The 20,003-nt window shown below is 39.5% G+C and overlaps 2 protein-coding genes across 8 annotated transcripts in view; both read right to left on the bottom strand.

The window, feature by feature from the left end:
• Window positions 1-2,516, bottom strand: part of ZNHIT6 (zinc finger HIT-type containing 6) — a gene marked incomplete at its 5' end in the record, with an annotated part of 32,509 nt that extends 29,993 nt beyond the window's left edge. The window contains 2 exons of the mRNA XM_082053156.1: window positions 1,460-1,679; window positions 2,483-2,516. Of these exons, the coding sequence (XP_081909282.1) occupies window positions 1,460-1,679; window positions 2,483-2,516 (254 nt within the window). The remainder of the gene's footprint in view (window positions 1-1,459; window positions 1,680-2,482) is intronic.
• The window catches only part of COL24A1 (collagen type XXIV alpha 1 chain), a 136,832-nt gene continuing 119,165 nt past the window's right edge, over window positions 2,337-20,003 (bottom strand). For all 7 annotated transcript variants that reach the window (XM_082053507.1, XM_082053512.1, XM_082053509.1 and 4 more), the window contains 13 exons: window positions 18,711-18,818; window positions 17,119-17,226; window positions 16,978-17,031; window positions 16,636-16,698; window positions 15,370-15,423; window positions 13,760-13,795; window positions 11,190-11,225; window positions 11,068-11,094; window positions 9,681-9,746; window positions 8,748-8,916; window positions 7,267-7,376; window positions 4,739-4,954; window positions 2,337-4,062 (listed from right to left, as the gene is read on the bottom strand). In XM_082053507.1, coding sequence (XP_081909633.1) covers window positions 3,916-4,062; window positions 4,739-4,954; window positions 7,267-7,376; window positions 8,748-8,916; window positions 9,681-9,746; window positions 11,068-11,094; window positions 11,190-11,225; window positions 13,760-13,795; window positions 15,370-15,423; window positions 16,636-16,698; window positions 16,978-17,031; window positions 17,119-17,226; window positions 18,711-18,818 — 1,194 coding nt within the window. In that variant the 3' untranslated portion in view covers window positions 2,337-3,915. The remainder of the gene's footprint in view (window positions 4,063-4,738; window positions 4,955-7,266; window positions 7,377-8,747; window positions 8,917-9,680; window positions 9,747-11,067; window positions 11,095-11,189; window positions 11,226-13,759; window positions 13,796-15,369; window positions 15,424-16,635; window positions 16,699-16,977; window positions 17,032-17,118; window positions 17,227-18,710; window positions 18,819-20,003) is intronic.

Below are 20,003 nucleotides of genomic sequence, written 5' to 3'. Positions count from 1 at the left end.
AAGGTGGCAGATAAAATAACGCAAGCTATGGGGAATATCTCCAAACACATACAGGGGTCTTACCTATACTAAAACACAGCACAGATGCTTGAAAGAAAGCAAAAGACCCCACGCTAACTGTGGAGTCAGAAGCACAGCAGCAGTGTATCAGTGTAAGCTTTGTGGCTTTGTACCAGTGCTCTTCTCCATTTACATCACCTGTAATGTGCGAGGGTGAAAAATCATGGACTCCACACAATCCAATATGAATTCAAGCGAAGCCATTTATTACAGAAACAAGTCTCCTTATATATGCAGTTATTTCCTGATCACACGTCCACGCTCCAAGCATGCATTAGCTGATTAGATATTGTCCATGTTCACGAGCTGTCCACACGCCCAAGTCTCACTGCTAATAGGTCTTGTTAATTTACATCTTGCTGAGGCCCTGTTATTACAGAATTGCCTCACTCCCATAGCAGGTGTTGTTTTTCAGCCTTTGTGCTGGCCTTGAGATTCCTTTAGCTAGTTCAGAAATAAATCTCCATCTAATAGAAACCCATCCACACAACAACCTCAAGAAAATCCCTCAAATCTCCCATAGTAATATATGTCATACCACACTGGTTTATAACGCTTCCAGTTTTAGGTAGATAGAAAATAAATGTCCGGGATTCACACAAAAACCTGAATATTGCATCTGGTTCTTCAATGAAACAGAAAAACGTGACTATATAATGATCAAAACTTCTGGTTGTTGGCTGTGCAAATCCCCAAGTCATGGAACCCCTGAGGTACAATGTGTAAGCTTTATAAATATAGCTATCAAATGTTATTTTATTTCAAAAATCATCCACAAATACAATCTTCTGCCTTTTAACTGGGTTATTGCAACAGACATTCCTCCTATTCTTAGGACAAAGTTATTGATATATTACCTGAAACAACCATAGCTTTTCCTTTATTTTAACTTTAACAAACGTACACGGGAAACAGCCCTCCCCACATCAGTAAAGTTTTCAAGCACAGCACAAACCCACCACTTTGAAGTACTGCAGAAAGCACCTAAACCCCCAAACGGGGTCCCTCCCCTCCCCACCCCGCTCGCAGCCAGCAGAGGCGCGAAGGCCGAATCAGGCCGTGCCGCCTCCTGACAAGAGGGCGGCTGCGTCTGCTGGCAGCAACACGCACTCATTATAAGCACAGAAAAGGAGTTTCACACGCTGCAGAGCAGGACCAGGAGTTACCCTGAGCAAGGACACTTCGCCAGACGCGCGCAGACCCATGGACACCCAGAAGCGTTTCCCGGGGCAGGCCCGGCCCGCGGCGCTGCCTGAGGAGAGGCCGGCGCAGCCTTTTCCCTCGGGCGGCACCGGGTTTTCGCAGAGGCACTCCCGAAGCCCGGCCAGCCGCGAGGCTCGGGGGCCGTGGGCCTTTGCAGGGACCTGAAGGCGCTCCCGCCCCCTGCCCTCGCCCCTACCTCTGCAGGGACATCTTCCGCCCGCCCGCCGACCGCTGGTTCCCTCCGGGGCCTCCTTGCTCCGCCATGGCTGCGCCGCCTCCGCGCGCGGGGCCCGACGGGGCCTGGTCGGGGCGGGCCCGGGCGCGGCCTTTCCGGGGCGGTGGCGCCGCCTGGCGGCTCTCGGCTGCGGGCGGCCTGGCCCTGCCGAGCCGTGGGGAGGAGCCCCGCTTCTCGGGGGCTGTTTTACGGATTTTTGTTCATGAAAAATTCCAATAAAAGCAAAAGGGTTACGAGGCCTCTTGTAATCCGGCTCAGGGCTTGCTCTACAATTCAGGGTAACCAAGCAGGCGACCACATCAGAAACCATAAAAAATTAATTGCAGCGTACAGGTACTTGTTAATATTGTGGGATGAAATTGTGTGAGAGCTCTTGCAAATGCCTTCAACTGCTCCAGTGAAGATATCTGAATGCAAGAGGCTTTCTAAAGGCACCACAATATACCACTACTCTGTCAAACAGACGTTTCTAGCAACCTCCATTATTATCTGTCAGTGTCCTGCTGCACAAATTCATGATGCTGGCTTCATGGGATGTGCATTTTTGCCTTAATTACAGAAATGTAGATACTTACATGGGAGCAGCCTTAGAATACTATGATTTTAAAATACATAATTTCTGAGACATGCTAATATAAGCTATAAATAAAGGCTATAAAGAATTTCCAAAAATAGGGCAACGACACTAACAAAAATATAGATGAAGCAGAACATTTTCTAAAAGGTGTCTTTCCTACAAAAAAATAATCCTTTTATCAGAACATCAGCTCCACAGGCAAACTAAGATCAAATGACACACGATCCTGTCAGACTGTAATGATCATGAGAACGCAAAAAGTGAGACATTTTTTCTAACCTTTATTGGCACTCTGTAATTTTGCTAGTTTTATCAGATTTTCTCACAGGGAACAAAACTGATGCTTTGATAGAAAATTTAAAATGGGATATAGGTGTACATTACCTTGTAAAAGTAAAGTTTGTCACTCTCGCAGTATCCCAAGGCACAAAGCCTGTGCATTTCCCCTTAAGTAAAGCAAGCATTGGGACCTAACAAGCACCCTTCTAGAGGATTCTCATTATTACTAAGAATGAACTATACAATACGAAACAGAATAGTAAAAGACAAACAGAGAGCTTGGAAGCTTAATTTATTATACCTTGGTAAGTACGGTTTCCTGGGGATCAAGACAGTTAAGCAAGGTGTTTGAACACTCCCCTTCTCTCCCATATAGTCTGATGTCATCTTACTGTGTACTACTGAGCAGACTAGATTGGCAATAGAGACATATCGTTATAAAGACTGCCTTCCCTAATGGTATTTTTTTAAAATGAAAAAAAAATAGATTGAATATTTTAGGCTTAATTTAAAAAAAACTGAAATGACCTAATAATGCAAAAAATGGAATTTCTAGGTTGATGCAATGCTAATTATAATTTAACAGCAGCCATTCAGAACACACGCTGTAGTAGATTTTTTTTTTTCACAAGTTACAAAATATATACACAATATATCATCTTAAGATGCCTTTGGTATTCAAAATGTTAACTGAAATACAGAATCTAAAACCAAAAACTACTGTAAGTAGCTCTTCTGCAACAATTTTTACAATGGCTATAAAGCTAACTGTTCTGACTATATGCATCATGTACAATATGCTGTCTCATATACCATTTCCACAACAGTACATAAAAATATTTTAAACAAGAAATCCGTATAAATAATGTTTTCATTGTAGTGAAGTATGTGACCAACAACTTAAAATAAGTACCTTTACAACAGAAACATATCCTGATGTAACCAGCACATACAGTCTGAAAAATAAAAAGGGACTCAATAAGGCCACAAGCACCTTGTGTTACATGAAGAGCACCAAGGCAACACGGACAGGAAACACAGAAGAGGTAGTGTGCCATCTGTTAAGATGTGTGTGTCCAGAAAGGACTACAATAAAACTATGTTTAAGACGACGTATTGTACTGTGGCATAATTCACTTTTCATATATAAGCTATTGCACATTTGGGAGCATTAGCCAGTATTGCTCCTTAATATTGTATGTCTCCAGCTTTCCTCAGGATGTTGGGGGTTTTTTTGCAGTGCTGTTAAAGGGATTGCTAGGAACACGAGAGGTCCTGAAATATTCCATGTTCAGATACTCTGTTCCAGGAAATTATGCAAGAAAGCACCAACCAATTTTTTTAATTTTTTTTTTAATACTTTATGAAAATTATTATAGTCCTTTGCTTCTCAATGCTGTTTGTCCTTAGGAGGAAGTATTTTTCTTCCTGAGGTTCTTTAACCAACACTGTTTAAAATGATTCTTCAGTTTCCTAATAATTTTGCCTGCAATGGATCATTACTTTTGCATGCAATCTATGCAGCAATTCCATGTTGATGCAAATAAACAGGACAGAAACCCTAAAGGAAGCACACTGAACCACTTTCTATGAAGTGCTGCTGTCCTGGTTTGAGACGAGGAAGTGCATTAACTTGAACAACTGGAAGCTGGTTCGTGTCCTGAGTGTGAAAAATGAATTGTGTCTTGTGCCAGCTGCCATCTTCAATCTGCAACACATAGAAGCAGAATATTAAATTCCTATAAAATATGAGCTTTGAAACAAATGGAAATTGTGCTTAAAGAGCAAGAGGAGGAGAAGTGCACAGAAATATTTATTCTCCTCAAAGAAATGTGTAATTTAACAAATGCCATTTCTCCTCTACAATACCATAGACACTCGTGGCAAAACTGTAACTGTAGGAAAGCTCAGCCCAGAATCCAGCTGGAGTGGATGCAGACACAGCTCAGAGCAAAGCTCCTGTGACTTTGCAAGCAGTCCTGGGCTCATGTAGACTATCAGGTCTCTTGCTACATTCACCTCTAAATCTAGATAGTAGGTCTCAGGTTATGAACTCTACAGGCACTTGAATGACTTTGCCTTTGAAGAATCATGACAGAGAATGAGAGGTGTCTTCTTGCCATGAACCTTGTATTGATTATTCTAATCCTTTAAAAACCTCAGTAAAAATGTATACCTCATAACATTTATAAAGTAACATTATAACATTGCCTGAGGCTGGGATGGGCCTGAGGGTGGCATACAGAGAAATATGCAGAACTATGTAGGAAGTAAGGTTTAAGGGATGTGAATCAAAACGATTGTCATTTATTTGCAGAAAGTTAATAATGTTTAACAGTAACTCCATTATGGTTTTAATAATGCTAATGCTAAAAAGTATTTACCATGCATTCATCCATGAGCACCTTGGGTTCAAGTAGCGTATTTGCTTTAAATATTTGACCATTCCATCCTTTGAAGCTAACAGATGTTTTCTGGCCACTTGCTTTACTTAATCTCCATATCGGTGTATTCAGGCAATGAACTGTGATGCTGTGGGTTGCTTCTGAGCTCAGTAAATGAAGGAAGTTCATCTGCACTTTTCCAATGCCAAACTCCAGCTAAATTCCAAGAGAAATGCATCATTAGACTTAGAGTTGGGTTATGCTGAATGACCACAGCAATGCAAACTGACTGACACATAAGTCTGTGGTGTTCAGGCATAGGAGCACGTATACATGTTTATACATTGGGGCCAATGCCAAAGACCAGGACTTGTATTTTTCAGGAGAGCTGTTAGGTTTTATTATAGTGATTACTGTAAACAGAAGCTTTCATAGGACATCTTCAAAGCTTAAATATAAACATTTGTTAATGCTTACAACAATGTTGAAACACAGTTGGGCAGAAAACACTTTTTAAATAAGGAAACTGAAACAAATGATTCTGTGATTCAAACAAAGATATTAGCAGCAGCAGTGGTTTAACTAAAGCCATGTAATTCTGCTGCTTAGTCTTCTTAGACTACAGATTCTGCAAATACCTACATTCCATTAAAAATCCAAAAATTTGTAAGCACACTTTGATTTTAGACAGAAAATATACTCATTACTCAACACGAGTTTCTCCAAGACTAGATCGCATTCGGGGATCTTCCAAACGTAGGAGTGTGTGTGGGAACTTTATGGTATTTCTGATACTTTTCAATGACTACAGTGTATATACAAAACTCAACAAATATAAAACTTCTATTTCCATGGGTTTAAGGACTAGATGTAAAGAGGAGCACAGAGTACTGATATAAAGGAAACCAGTCTCTGTCTAATGGCTTTTAAAAGTACCTAAGTGTTGAAAAATAGTCATGATATTCTTCCCATTGCAATGACTTCAGCATCTCCACATTCAGCTGCCCTGAGTGGTGGGTTACTGATGTAGCTTAGAAACATTTCAGACTTATTTTTATGCGTTGTATAGAAAAGTATAAAGCAAAACAAAACAATTTCTATCAGCATGGAAGGTGAGTAAATGAACAGAGTGAGAGTTACACTAACATATACTGTGCCCAGAAAAATCTGTAACAGAATCACAGAATGTTAGGGATTGGAAGGGACCCCAAAAGCTCATCCAGTCCAATCCCCCTGCCGGAGCAGGAACACCCAGATGAGGTTACACAGGAAGGCGTCCAGGCAGGTTTGAATGTCTGCAGAGAAGGAGACTCCACAACCTCCCTGGGCAGCCTGTTCCAGTGTCTGTTATGCTTACTGAGAAGAAGTTTCTTCTCATATTTAAGTGGAACGCCCTGTGTTCCACTTTGTACCCATTACCCCTTGTCCTATCATTGGTTGTCACCGAGAAGAGCCTGGCTCCATCCTCGTGACACTCACCCTTTATATATTTATACACATTAATGAGGTCACCCCTCAGTCTCCTCCAAGCTAAAGAGACCCAGCTCCCTCAGCCTTTCTTCGTAAGGGAGATGTTCCACGCCCTTAATCATCTTCATGGCTCTGCATTGGACTCTTTCCAGCAGTTCCCTGTCCTTCTGGAACTGAGGGGCCCAGAACTGGACACAATATTCCAGCAGGAATGTGGTCTCACCAGGGCAGAGTAGAGGGGAAGGAGGACCTCTCTCGACCTACTAACCACTCCACTTCTAATACACCCCAGGATGCCATTGGCCTTCCTGGCCACAAGGGCACAGTGCTGGCTCATGGTCATCCTGCTGTCCACCAGGACCCCCAGGTCCCTTTCCCCTACACTGCTCTCTAATAGGTCATTCCCCAACTTATACTGGAACCTGGGGTTGTTCCTACCCAGATGCAGGACTCTACACTTTCCTGTGTCATATTTCATTAAATTTTTCCCTGCCCAACTCTCCAGCCTGTCCAGGTCTCTGGATGGCAGCACAGCCTTCTGGTGTGTCAGCCACTCCTCCCAGCTTCATGTCATCAGCAAACCTGCTGACAGTCACTCTATTCCCTCATCCAAGTCATTGATGAATATATTGAATAGTACTGGTCCCAGTACTGACCCCTGAGGCACTCCACTAGATACAGGCCTCCAGCTGGACTCCGCCCCATTGACCACGACACTCTGGCTTCTTTCCATCAGCCAGTTTACTGTCCACCTCAGTACCCAAACATCCAGTCCATACTTCCTCAGTTTAGCAGCAAGGATGCCGTGGGAGAGTGTGTCAAATGCTTTACTGAAGTCAAGGCAGACCACATGCACTGCTCTGCCATCATCTATCCACCTGGTTATGTCCTCATAAAAGGCTATGAGGTTGGTTAAGCAACTTCGATAACAGATTATGTGATGTGTTCTTCCACAAAGGTGCACATTTAAAAGCCCCTGAAATCTAACTTCTCTTACTGAGTTAAGTAAATAAGTGTTAATTTGTTCAGAGTTCCAGCACAGATCTAGCAATACGTACCTTTGTCACAGACAGCGGCGTCAAACATGTCTGACCACCTGCAGTGAAGTTGCAGAAAACTTCAATGGCATCAGAAGGACATCCAATATTTGGGTCAATCCAGTATTTTCCTATTAGTATATAATCCCAGATGGAAAATAAAACCAAAATACAATTGTTACTAAAGAATTTGTTAAAATATTCATCCTTTTTGGCAAGTATTATACATATATTATCCCCATAGCTTCACTAGGAAATGAAAAGGAAAGTCAAAGTCTTTTCACTTTTATAATTCTACTAGTAAAAGATACTGAACAAAATTATCATAACCATTCAATTCTGACTACATATACAACGACTTCTGAATACTGTCACAGTTTCAAAAATGTTTTGTCTTTCTACAGCTTAATAGTGAGAACAAATGGTATTTCCTGTCTGCTCTCTCTGTATTAAAACTTTTTTTTTTTTTAATTTATTTGGTCTTGGCTTTATACAGAGAATGTATTCAGGATGTAAAATATCAATCTAAATTCTCTTGCTCTCATGGCATCTTGAAGATCCTTTATTTCTCCACTCTCTCCCATCAGACACTTCTACATGACATAACCTAGTGATGGTAATAAGGAGCCTTTGCCATTGTGAATCCATGGGATTTGATCTGATCAAAGAAACAGGACGCATCCAAATTATGTCAGGATTTCGCTTTCTCTGATTTATGGTTAAATATGGGTGAGACTGTGCTCTACAATTTATATGGGTGTGTAATCCTCTGAAGTGGAGGTCTGTGTCAGTGACCTTGCAGCCCTAAAGGACAGATTTATTTAGGAGAGCACGGTTCTAATAACGGTTAGGCTCATCCCTACTTGAGTCTTAAAGAACTGATCCATCCTTATGTATACCACTGAACAGTGATTTCCCTGTAACTTCTTAACTTCATTTCCCATTTCCTCCTTAGCTTGTTACTGCTCATAACTGGTAACAGGAATATTCCCAGGTATTGATTTTTTTATTAGCCACTCAAACTGAATGATGTCACAGTCTTGACATTTCAGGTTTTGGTTTGAAATACTGATTCAGGTTCTTCTGGGATACAACTGTCAGTACATATGACAGTAATAGTGTGCTGTATACAACTTTTTCTTTGGGAATCTAGGAACCGATCCATGAAAAACTCAATGCAGAATAGCGATAAATACTGGGGAAACTTTTAATCACAAAATTGGATTCAGTTTCAAATTTTCTGGACACTTTTGTTTACTTATATATATACATAATCTGTGCCTAATATCCCGATAATATTAGATAGCTACATACTTTGATGTTTAAAATTCAGAAATTTTATCTTAAATACAGATAAAATAATGGTAGCTGTGACAGGCACACTGCAACAGAATATAACAAAAAACTCTACACATTAGAATTTTGGTGTAGAAAGTAACATTTGGAAGCAACACATTTGAAAGCCTAGTTGTGTTCAAGTTTCAAAGGAAGTGAACACTTACCATCTGCCACTTTCCGTTCACAGTTAAGCAAATCCCTGCAGATGCGTGCTGGGTTATCCCGTGTGCCAAGGGGGTTCTTGATGCTGTGCAGTAAATTGCTAAGGTAGTGCAGCGTTTTGAATATCTCTGTACTGTGATCTAGTAAAGTTACTTCAGTATTCTGGTATTTCTGCCAAGGGCCATTAGCAAACATGTTACCACAAAGAAGTGTCACAACAGTATATGCAGTAGGAGTCAAATGGCCATTGAATAGCCAGACAGAAGCAAAGTATTTCTAATGCATGCAATCAGCCATATGAGGCAGGGTCAGAATAACATATTGCAATTAAAAAATTAGTACATTTTATTAAAATTCTCAGAGCAGTGAAGTTACAGGCAGATTAAGATCATTCAAATATGTCATTATGACATGACCAAAAAATGTGAATAGAGGAAAAAAGAAGAAAAAAAAAATAGTGCATTTTTAAAGTATACATAACAGTTTCAGATTTGGAACAGTGAAATCTACTTGTAGATTTTCTAGGTTTAACCTAGAAAATATATGCAAATGTGTTTGACTTCACCCATGCAGGTAATCTTCTTGCAATCAATGGTACCACACACTTGCATATATGTCAATATTTTTTGGATCAAGCCTAAATGCCACAGTCATTATCTATGACTGAACAGATACAGTCCACTACGTGTGACAGTCAATACATTTCCATTGCTGCAAATAATGACCAAAAAGTAGAAATGCTTCTGTTTTTCTTAACTTCATTTCAGTCATATCGTATGAATCCTAGCACATTTAATTAAATTGTACAGTAATGATTTGCTATCCATGATTCATTTTAAATTAAGCCATTTTAAAGAAGTCCTGTTCTATCCTCAAAGAATAGAATAATAATTGCATACCCCATAGGACAATGTAAACACATTGAAATATATTACCTCCATCTGCAGTGCAGCATTTGACTGAATCAAAGCTTGAACAGCAGCATTGATGTCCACTTGTTTCTGAAAAAAAGATGTTTCAGAATACAAAAAGATGAACAGCAACATTCTAAAATGCAGGTGGTACATTCTTTGAGCACTGTAGCAATATACATGATAGCTTCATCATTTTGTCATTTTAGAAAATAATTAATTGTAAACACTTATAAAATAGGATCCTCCCTTCCATTTCCAAAAAATGTGAGCATGCATACAGAAAAAGCATATTTGATTTTTATTAGTACCCCTATACTCAGTTTAATGATCATACTCCTGTAACCTGGAAAACAGATACTATGACAGCCGTTACAGACTAACATCCCACCTTACTCCTCCCAGCCATTTAATTTACATGCTTTAGAAAACCAGTTCAGGTAAGTGTGAAAAAGTGTTATTCCTTTACAGAGAAGCACACAAAGAATATCTCAGTCAGCCATCAGCACCTGACAGATCAAAACAGTCTTTATGATGTATGAAAATATACTAAAATGGACAAACCAGCCTATGAAGGAAGAAGCCGCTTTTGTGTATTCTTATTCTCTGCATTTGGTGGGATGTATATACCAGACCCAGACAACACGTTTGTTTACTTTTAAAGCATTAAGTTACCCACACAAGCATCTAGGTCTTGCAATTTGTTCTCAGATTACATCTATCATTACAGTTTTAGGGCACTTCAGATATTCAGACTAGATGTGAGGAAGAAATTTTTTTACAATGAGGGTGGTAAAACCCTGGCCTGGGTTGCCCAGAGAGGTGGTGGATGCCCCGTCCCTGCAAACGTTCAAGGCCAGGCTGGACAGGGCTCTGAGCAACCTGATCTGAGTGAAGATGTCTGTGATCATGGCAGGGGGGTTGGACTGGATGAGCTTTGAAGGTCCCTTCCAACCCAAACTACTTTATGATTCCATGATATTGAGTCTGTCCTAACTGGCGCAATTCCTTAAACTAAATCTCTCTGTGTGTACTGCATATATATATATATATATATAAGGGAGAACACCTGGGCCAGAAATAGCACAACTTTTTCCGTTGCTATTTTTCAGAGTGTCCAAATGCAGAACAGGAGAAAAACCTTTTAGAGCATGACGGAGTCAACCGATGTCAAAAGTCTGAGCCTGTCCTTGAATGTTGCCTGTTGAGGAATCAGCAACTTGTCAGAATGGAACTGACAGCGTAAGATGGAAGGTTCAAGAAATGTGTTACTATAGTGATGGAAGTTGTAGGAAAATGTATTTGCATTTCATGTGCTGTGACAGAAGAAGCAACACATTTGAAAAGGATCCTGCTATGTTCACTGTCAAAAAAGGACTGTATTGTAGGTTAGGGTTGTTATAGAACTTACCCTTGGTCCTGGTGGTCCAGGTGGTCCCTGGAAAATAGGAGAAATCAGATATGAGGTGCTTCACATGTTTATATAATGCAATCATAGTAGAAAAAAGCAGGCAATTTTTTTAATGCACTTACAGGTGGCCCTGGCTGGCCCTGAGGTCCCTGAGGCCCCTAGAAGAAATGAAGATTAAATGCAACATCTACAGATGAACATCTGCTTTTATATTTGTGTATTTTTAAGTGTCAAAATACCACAACACATACAATGAAGAAGATGTAATATTAGTTTTGGTAAAGCTGTAGATTATTAGTTACTATTATTAAAGTACCATACTCTGTTAACATGTGCTCAGGTGCTGTTAGACTGCAGCAGGACACCTTCAGTCCCCACATGGATCTGTTACTGAACTGTGCGATCATGTTTGGTGAAAAATGTTTAGTATAAAGTGTGAAAAATAAACTCGAGAAATGAATTTGACAGTGTAAGGCCATATTTGTTTATCTTGGTTCAGAACTTGATTATGCAAATACCGAGTCAAGGCAAGGTACAAAGTCCTCAGCAGTTTGTCCCTAAGTAACCACTGCTCTCTGGTGAATAGATGTCCTTGTTCTGCATGCTGAGATTTAGACATTCCAGTGGATTTTTCAGATGACTGAGTGCTTCAGTTAATATTCTGCGTTCTTGGCATGTGCCACTATTCTAAGACTCAAAAAGCTGGGATAAGACCAGTTCAAATTTATAGGGGTTTCTGAGTTAGAACTGAATATTTTAAAAATAAAAAACTGCACTGTTCCAATGAATTTAAGATACTTTGCAAATGTGATTTGTCTTGATTCACTGTCTGCTTGCCAATAAAACCAGTGTGGAAAAAAAAAGGTAAATATTGAATGCTATTTGTTATCTATGGTAAACTACTTTTGGGGGTATTACATTTCTTAACTGCATTAAAACTTCAGAGGGCTATATCAATTACCGTTAAAAGCCTTTAAAATACAATAAAACCACACAGTGTGTTGAAAATCCTGTAGGGATGTTATAAATGTTCTTTCTGCTGTAGAGCACTAAAATAAGTTTAAATTACACTTTTCATGGATTAAATTAATTGCTAAATGTTTTACTGGAATGTACTGGATTACCTTTACAAATCTACTTACGTTACCCTTTGATCACATTAGAGTTTAATGGAGACAAGTATAATTCCAGTTCATAACAAAGGCAGAGAATAGAACAGTTAGTTTTAGTGTGCTCTTTAGTTCTTTAATCACCTCATTTGATGGCTAGTACAGAAGGTCAAAGGCCAAAACTCCAACCTTTTTCTAATTCTGTAAGGCCCTGGTTTTATATGCAATGATACATATTGTTAACTTTGGAAACATGAGCAATCCCAAGGACTTCCATATTTTCCATGACTTCAGAAATTTTCCAAGAAACAAAGTATTTTTAACACAATTATTAACATGAAGCTTTCACTGACTACTTTTGTCATTTTGATACTATGTCATCGTATCTCAGAATGGGTAAAGCCCAATAGCATCATGGAATTGTCTAGTACACGATACAGCGTAGTAGCTGCCATCACTGATTGTATTGTAAAAACTCTTCTTTGCAATTCTTTGTTAAGGTGAAGCAAGAACATTTTAATTCTTTAAGTTTACTCAATGATTATAAATCTACAAGATCATAATAGAAAATTACAGATTATGCCGTATCATATCAAATTGCGTCTTTTTTCACTCTGAGGATAGTCACACACTGGAACACATGGCCCAAAGAGATTATCCAATCTCCATCCCTGGAAGTTTTCAAAATTCAGTTGAATAAAGCCCTGAGCAACATGGTCCAATCTCAGAGCTGACTCTTTTTTTAAACAGGAGGTTGATCTAGAAATGCCTTGAGATGTCCTACAACCTGGATTATCCTATGACTCTAAAATATAATTCATTATGTGCATTTTGTGAAATTAAAACAAAAAGAAAAGGAGAAGACACTTTCAAAAATATCAGAATTCTGAAATAATATTCCAAAATGTATTCACTGTTTTTCTAAATGTTTCAATCACAGTGATATGAATTGAAATATAATTCTGATTAAAATTTTTCAACAAACTCAGTTTCTGACCCTATTTTTCTCCAGAAATAACCTACAAAACCTGAACTTCGGTTCACCACTGATCTCAACAAGGAGACATGATTTTACATTCCATGGCTTCCAGGGGATAAATGGACATTTCTTTGTAGTGATGAACACTCTATCCCTGACAGATGAAAAACAGGTGGCACACACAGCATGGACACCCATCCTCAGCTCCAGGCTTCTCCTGAACTTCTCCCTCTCTAGACAAGACCATACAAACATGTGAACATGTGTATTCATGCTGTGCTGTGAGGCACTGACAACAAACGTGACAAGGGATTTCCCTTTTACATCTGAACTAGGACAGATTTGAAGTTCATGATGCTAAAGGATCAGGGGCCCTACTGCCCGGCAGCACACATCCCCACTGGGCACATCCCCAGAAGTCAACTTGAGCAAGAACAGGTCAGACTTCTAACACATGCTACCAGGTTTCTTGGCCAGTGCTCTCCTGGAGCACAACACAACTGTCTGGTATTCAGAGCACACAAAGTACATTCAGAGTAACAGAGGAATAGTTTTTACACAGCCAAAAAAAAAAAGCAAAAGGACAAAAATAATTTCATATTACCGTTTCACCCCTTGTGCCCTTTTCACCTCTCGATCCCTGTAAGAAAGAGCAGCTGTTAATCCAGTATGTTTTCTAGCCACCTAGGATTGAAATATGTAAATTAATATCCATAAGAGTTACGTTGCTCACATGAGAAATCCAGTCTCACCTGTGGAAGTACTTACAACTCTGGGGCTTTAATTTCCCTGAACTATTAGCAAACTAAATTACTTGAAAGCATCTTGTAATTTCTGCATGTGGAAAGCTGTTACTTTCTTCTGATTATAAATATGTTTTTTTTTTTCTCAGTAATTGTAACTGTCAGCGTTCTCCCTGTTGATCGTCTGCGTTCTCTACAATTCGATCCACTGTAATTCAGTGTTTCAATATCTTAAGAGTAGAGCACAAAACACTATACTTTCTGTCACTGAAGAAATCCATTGGTTACGTATCTGGTTTTATTACCCCATTAGCTCTCCTCTCACAGTCAGATTAGACACTGTTCTTCTGTCTCTATGGCATTTTTGGCTAGTTTTGCACTTAAACTGAGTTTCTGAAGATGGTAACAATCTTACAGTTCTTTCCTGGAAGAATCCTGCATTTTGAGGGCAGCATTTCATAACACATAGAAGCGATCTTCAACTGTAATGCTTTCTTAATGATAATGGCAAACCATGATATTCAATATGAAGTATATCAAACGCTTTCATATGCATTTGCACTACTGTAAAGTTTTCCTCCTGTGTGGGATTGAAATGAGTACAGCAAGACTCTTTTTTTTCCCCAACAGGTGGAAAGAATAGTCTAATTAATGAAGGAAAAATTCCCTTCTCCTTTCTTTTTCACTTGTAAATAATTGTATTTGTTGCTTCTATTGTATATTCCTGTTATTTTTATGATTATTATTTAAATTTTTAGATATTCTCATTTCTTCCCAGTCTTGTTGATGAGACAGAGGAACTTGAGTGGTACAAAAAGCTTCTAAAACCTCCCTACATGACTGCAGACGTGAGCCAGAGGGTGCCCTGGCAGCACACAGCTCTGTGTCTGGCACAGGGAGTGCAACGAGGGCTGGAAACAGGGAGGAACCTGCTGTGAGGAACCTGGGGCGCACTGAAGATTGCCAGAAAGGCCAAAAAGATGTTTGAGTTGTAACAGGGACCTCACTAGCACCTGGAACACCCCAACAAGGGATTGTGGGCACTGCCAGCACAGCTGGGGGAGCACTCTGGACAGTTCAGCCCAACCAGTACATTGAAAGCGAGTGTGGCTGCCCTCTGAATATGTCTCACACCCAAGCCTGAGAAAGAATATCCAGGTGGTAGTTACCATGTGCTTTTTCACACCTTGACTCACCCACTGCCCCTGTAGGCATGCCCTCTGTATATTGTATTTAGAAGGCCATTCCAATTACTTTTTTGTCATTGTTTTTTATAATTTTTTTTTTCTTGTTTGTATTACAGATGTTGGAGTCGCATACGTTAGCTTACTAGCATGGTACAACATGAAGCTGATCCTGCTAGTTGCTATTTGCAAGTAGACAAATTAGACAGTTGCTAGTTGCAAAACAGATTATTAAAAAGAAGGGTAGGTGAAATAAACAAATTATGCAAAAGAGAAGGGAAACTTACAGGCCTGCCAGCTGGACCTGTCACACCTTCTTGACCAACAGGGCCAATATATCCCTGTAAACAAGCAAAGAATTTATTAATCCACCATGTTTTAAAATGAAGAAAATCCTCATAACATGTCCTTGTTTAAAGTTGCTCAGCACACAGCCCTGGCCAATATCCAAAAGATCATGGTGATGTTCTCTTTCTGAACATTGAGTGCGCATTGCTACAAAAACAGCAAGGTAATTACTTCAGTAATTCGTAATAGTTATACTTGGAAAGCCCACACACATTTCTTTTATGTGAAAGCTGATGCCCTAAAAACAGTGGAAACTCAGGTACTCTGATTACTAAAGACCACATATTTATTGTGCTACAGTCAACTATGTCTTGAACTGTATTACTGCCCATGAGTATTCTTGTAAGGCTGCCAGTAAGTGCTGCTGAAATGTTACTTTCCTGTTCAATTTCATTTAGAGCAAAGGGCTCATTTCCAGCATTCATCTGGTATAGGAATGTTTAGGAAAAGAAACATGCTACTAGAACAGGCCCCTAAAGCTGCTGCTTTGCATCTGGCTAACTGAACTAATTCAGTTCTGTGATGGCAGTGGCAACAGTAAGACAAGAAGGTTTTGTAGGAAGGCCTTCCATGCTGCAGCCTTTCCCTATTTTTCCTTTTTCATTTGATGCTGTGAGCTGGTTGCACACTCCCCAACATTACAAAATGCTAAAGATGCTTCCACATTTTTGGTGAGTAGCAAAGCAGAATGTCATGAAGAATGAGTTAATGCAGGTTAGTAACCTTACAAGTAAGAAGGAAATGTTTATGAAAAATAAAAAGGACTACCTATTACTAAAAATCAATAACGCCAGAGCACCACTCTTGTTTTACTTCAGGCAAAGTCTAACCCTTTTTGCTTTTGCTGTAGGACAGAGTTATACAATCAGCATTGCTGCGAGTAAGATGAAATAAAATGTTCAACCCCAATTGACAAAGCTATGACAGCAATAAGGCTACTTGTGTCTTATTATACTAGGAAAGCCACACTTTGTCAGCAAAACTTGCTCTTTTCCTTCAAGATTAAGAGCCCAGTTCTGCTTGTGTATCTGTACCCCTGTTGCAACCAGAGCAGTGCTGTAGAACAGGCAAAGGGCTTTTAGTGAAACCGTAGTCTCAGAGACAAAGGTTTGGTTAGAGGATTCTGGCCTTGTTAATAAGAAATTAAAAACATGTGCCACTTGCAAGCCATCCTGACAATCTCTTTCAGGGAGTGAAACACTTACAACTTGGCCTGTTGGACCTTTTGGGCCCAGAATTCCAACTAAGCCAATGTCCCCTGCAGGACCCTGAAAATGCAAAGGAACAGTTTAAGCAAACATGGATATTAGCTATCCACTTGTTTCAATCTCTTGTAACCAGTGGAAGGTAATTTCTTAGAGCAGTAACAGTGAAAATACCAAAGCACACTGACGCAAAATGTTCCTCTTTGGACATGGAATACACAGTTCTGTCTACAACGTTCCAACAGATTTTGAACAAATTATTGTTAAAGCTGATGAATTCTATGCTTTCCTAATATTCTCACTTAATAGATTAAGATCTAACAGAAAATAATGAGAACGTACTTTTGGACCTGGGAATCCTTGAAACCCCATTAAACCTTGGTCTCCATCTTCTCCCTGTAATAGGAGCAATCATCCTCACTATTATTGCATGTTGGTAACTCTTGGATTACTTGTGTCGCATCGAGAGCTGTGATTACATACAGTCTGTCCTTTCAGTCCAGCGGCTCCTGTTGGTCCTTGGTCACCTTGTGATCCTGGAAGTCCTCTTTTGCCTCGCTTTCCTGGATGACCCAGAAGCCCTTTCTCACCCTGTGAATAGAAAGATAACGTATCATTTATTACAATTATGACAGTTATAAACGTGAAGAGTGGTTTCCTGGCAGAAGTGTGCAACATGCTTGCTCTCTAAGAAACAGACCTACTCCATTCATTTTATGTCCATCGGTATTGCTTTCAAGAATTATACTTCCACTAAATTGCAGATGTGACTTGACTGTTCCTTGACTTGGAAACATCATTTCCAGTACAGTATCTCCCAGTACAAGCACTGAAATTCACAGAACGAAATACAGAACAGTAAATTTAAGAAGTAATAGTCTGAGCAAGGCATAGTATTAGTTGTGGAACTCCTTGCTGTTTAGAATAAAAGTTTACATTGATTCAAATGAGAGCTAGACAAGTTCAAGCAAGATAAGTCCTTTGGGAACTGTCAAATGCATAGAAACCATGTCTAGCTCAGGAGGTTACTGACATGCAATTTAGGCCTTTCATGCTTGCTTTGCAGGAATGCTTTTTCCTAGGTGTTACCTTTCTGTGCTAGGACAGACAGACTTGAGGCCTGACTTGGTGTGTTCACTCTTAACACTTCTCTTGTGCTATGTGCTGAGTTTTTCATCACCTCATTGATTCCCTGTCTTTTTGAGACTGAAAGAATTTCTGAGCAGGAATTACCTCCTACGGCTCATTGTCTAGACAAAGGAGTGAAAACCAGACTGGGAGCCCTGGCAATAGACCCTATAAATAGTGAATACAGTTTACACTAAAATATTTTCATTCAAAGATAATACAGACAGTATTTCCTTCCCCCAGTTTTCAAGTAACTTAAGGTTTTAAAAACTGCTTACCAATGATATCTCATAGAGCACTGCAAATCATGATTTTTAGATGAAAAATCCTATTCTAAATGGTGAAAATGATCTGTCATGTTTCCATTCTTTGATTCTTTTACCACTGAAATGAGTCTAATTAATATGAGGATGTAAAAATATGGTAGTGTTGGGTACCAGGAACTGGCTGGAAAATGGAGCACACTCAAATTTCTTTCTTTCTGACAGGGCTGAGCAAGAACAGTTTAAGTTCTGTGATAAATGAACATCTCAGACATGCTCGCTTGCCCTGACACTTGGGACTTAGGCTTGAAACTACAGTACTTCTCTGCTAGTAGATTGCTTAGATGTTCAAATCATCTAAACTGTTACAGTTGTAGCAGTTACAGATGTTTAAAAAGAAGGTTAGGAAACTATTGGCCCTAAAGCTTTGGGGGAATAAATAACAAAGTGTTTTGAGTGGCTCCTGGAGCTGGGAATAGCATCCAGATGGATTGGGAACTCTATTTTCAAATTACAGTTTATAGGAACGAGGTCAGCACATCTTGCACTTTTACCCTTCACATAAGTTTTGATACCAGTTACGTCATTAACAGTAGCCAGGTGGTTCCACAGCCACTGGATGCAGTATAAAGACTAAGCAGTATCAGTACTACTGTACTTAACCAACAAATCCTATGTGTGTACCTTTAGTCCAGGTGCTCCCATGGGCCCTGGCATGCCTGGCAATCCCTTGGGACCTCGAGCTCCAGGATAACCTGCCAGACCCGGTAAGCCTGAGTTTCCTTTATTACCCTTAACAAATCGAAAATAATTGGTTACAAGCAGAACAGTCAAACATGTTTTTTCATTGTATGCTAAAACAGGCATATAACAAAAATCAATGCCACTTAATGTGCTCTGTATATATGGACACACATCAAAACATATGGAAAGACAATGATCAGCAGTATCACCTGGACTTTTGCTAATACTCTGAAAGCAAAACCCCATCATCCTTAGCAACAAAGCTACATGTGTTTTAACCGTGGGGTGGATTGAGGCTTCTGAGTCAAGTTATTACAGTTTAACAAGTCACCACTGTTAGAAAAGCAAATACTAACCATGCCATAGCCCATTGCACTTGTTCAGTTCAGTGTTCATCTTTTACCTTGTTCTGTCCTACCCTAAATACATCCTGATGTCATTTGTGTGAGATCACTTACTTAGACCTTTAAAAGACTTCTGAGAACATTCAAGAGAATCAGTTGCCTCAGTGGGCTTATGCAAGGCATCTTCCCTATTAGCACCCTCCTAAACAGGAATATTGCCCAGCTGGATCACCAGCTTAGGCACCAGTGACCTAGAAATAGCGAGCAAACTTCTGTCCACAGTAATTGTGCATTCAAGTGTATATGAAAGCACTCACGGGCATACCACTGACTGCTTTTACCTCCCACGGGGAACCATAGACAACAGTTTATGTGACACTTAAAATTTTTCACAGACCTGAAAATTTGCATGTTCAGAGTAATAGCTTTTAGTGCCGATCCCTGTTTAATTATTTGCCAACTCTATTTTGAAATATGCAGGAAGAGAGCACTAATATCCATCAATTAGAGATGTCTCCGTGAGATTGTTCTTAGATGAGTGTTGTGTGATGTCTGAGGACTCTGAGCTTACATCCTTCTGATGAAAACAAGATCCTGAATTCAGTCATTACAGATGAGATAAAAATACTGTCGCGATTCATAGTATTAATTTTTTCGAGAAGAAGGAACTCCACATTAAGAAATAGAATGAGACTACTCTCTCACAGAAACATTCAAAATTCAACATGCTTATTTATAAATACCAGACATACTGCTAATATTGTGTACACACTGTAGGGATTCATATGCAATAACTCCACCATATCAAGAAAGATCAGAACATTTGTTATGAAAATGTATGAGAACAGACGACTATGAACTATTTTTAATGAAAAATCTTGTTACAGAG

This window comes from Streptopelia decaocto (genome assembly GCF_964273445.1).
Source record: "Streptopelia decaocto genome assembly, chromosome: 5".
NCBI lineage: Eukaryota > Metazoa > Chordata > Aves > Columbiformes > Columbidae > Streptopelia > Streptopelia decaocto.
The sequence above is the reverse complement of the archived record's forward strand: the minus strand, read 5'-3'. Positions and strand labels throughout refer to the sequence as shown.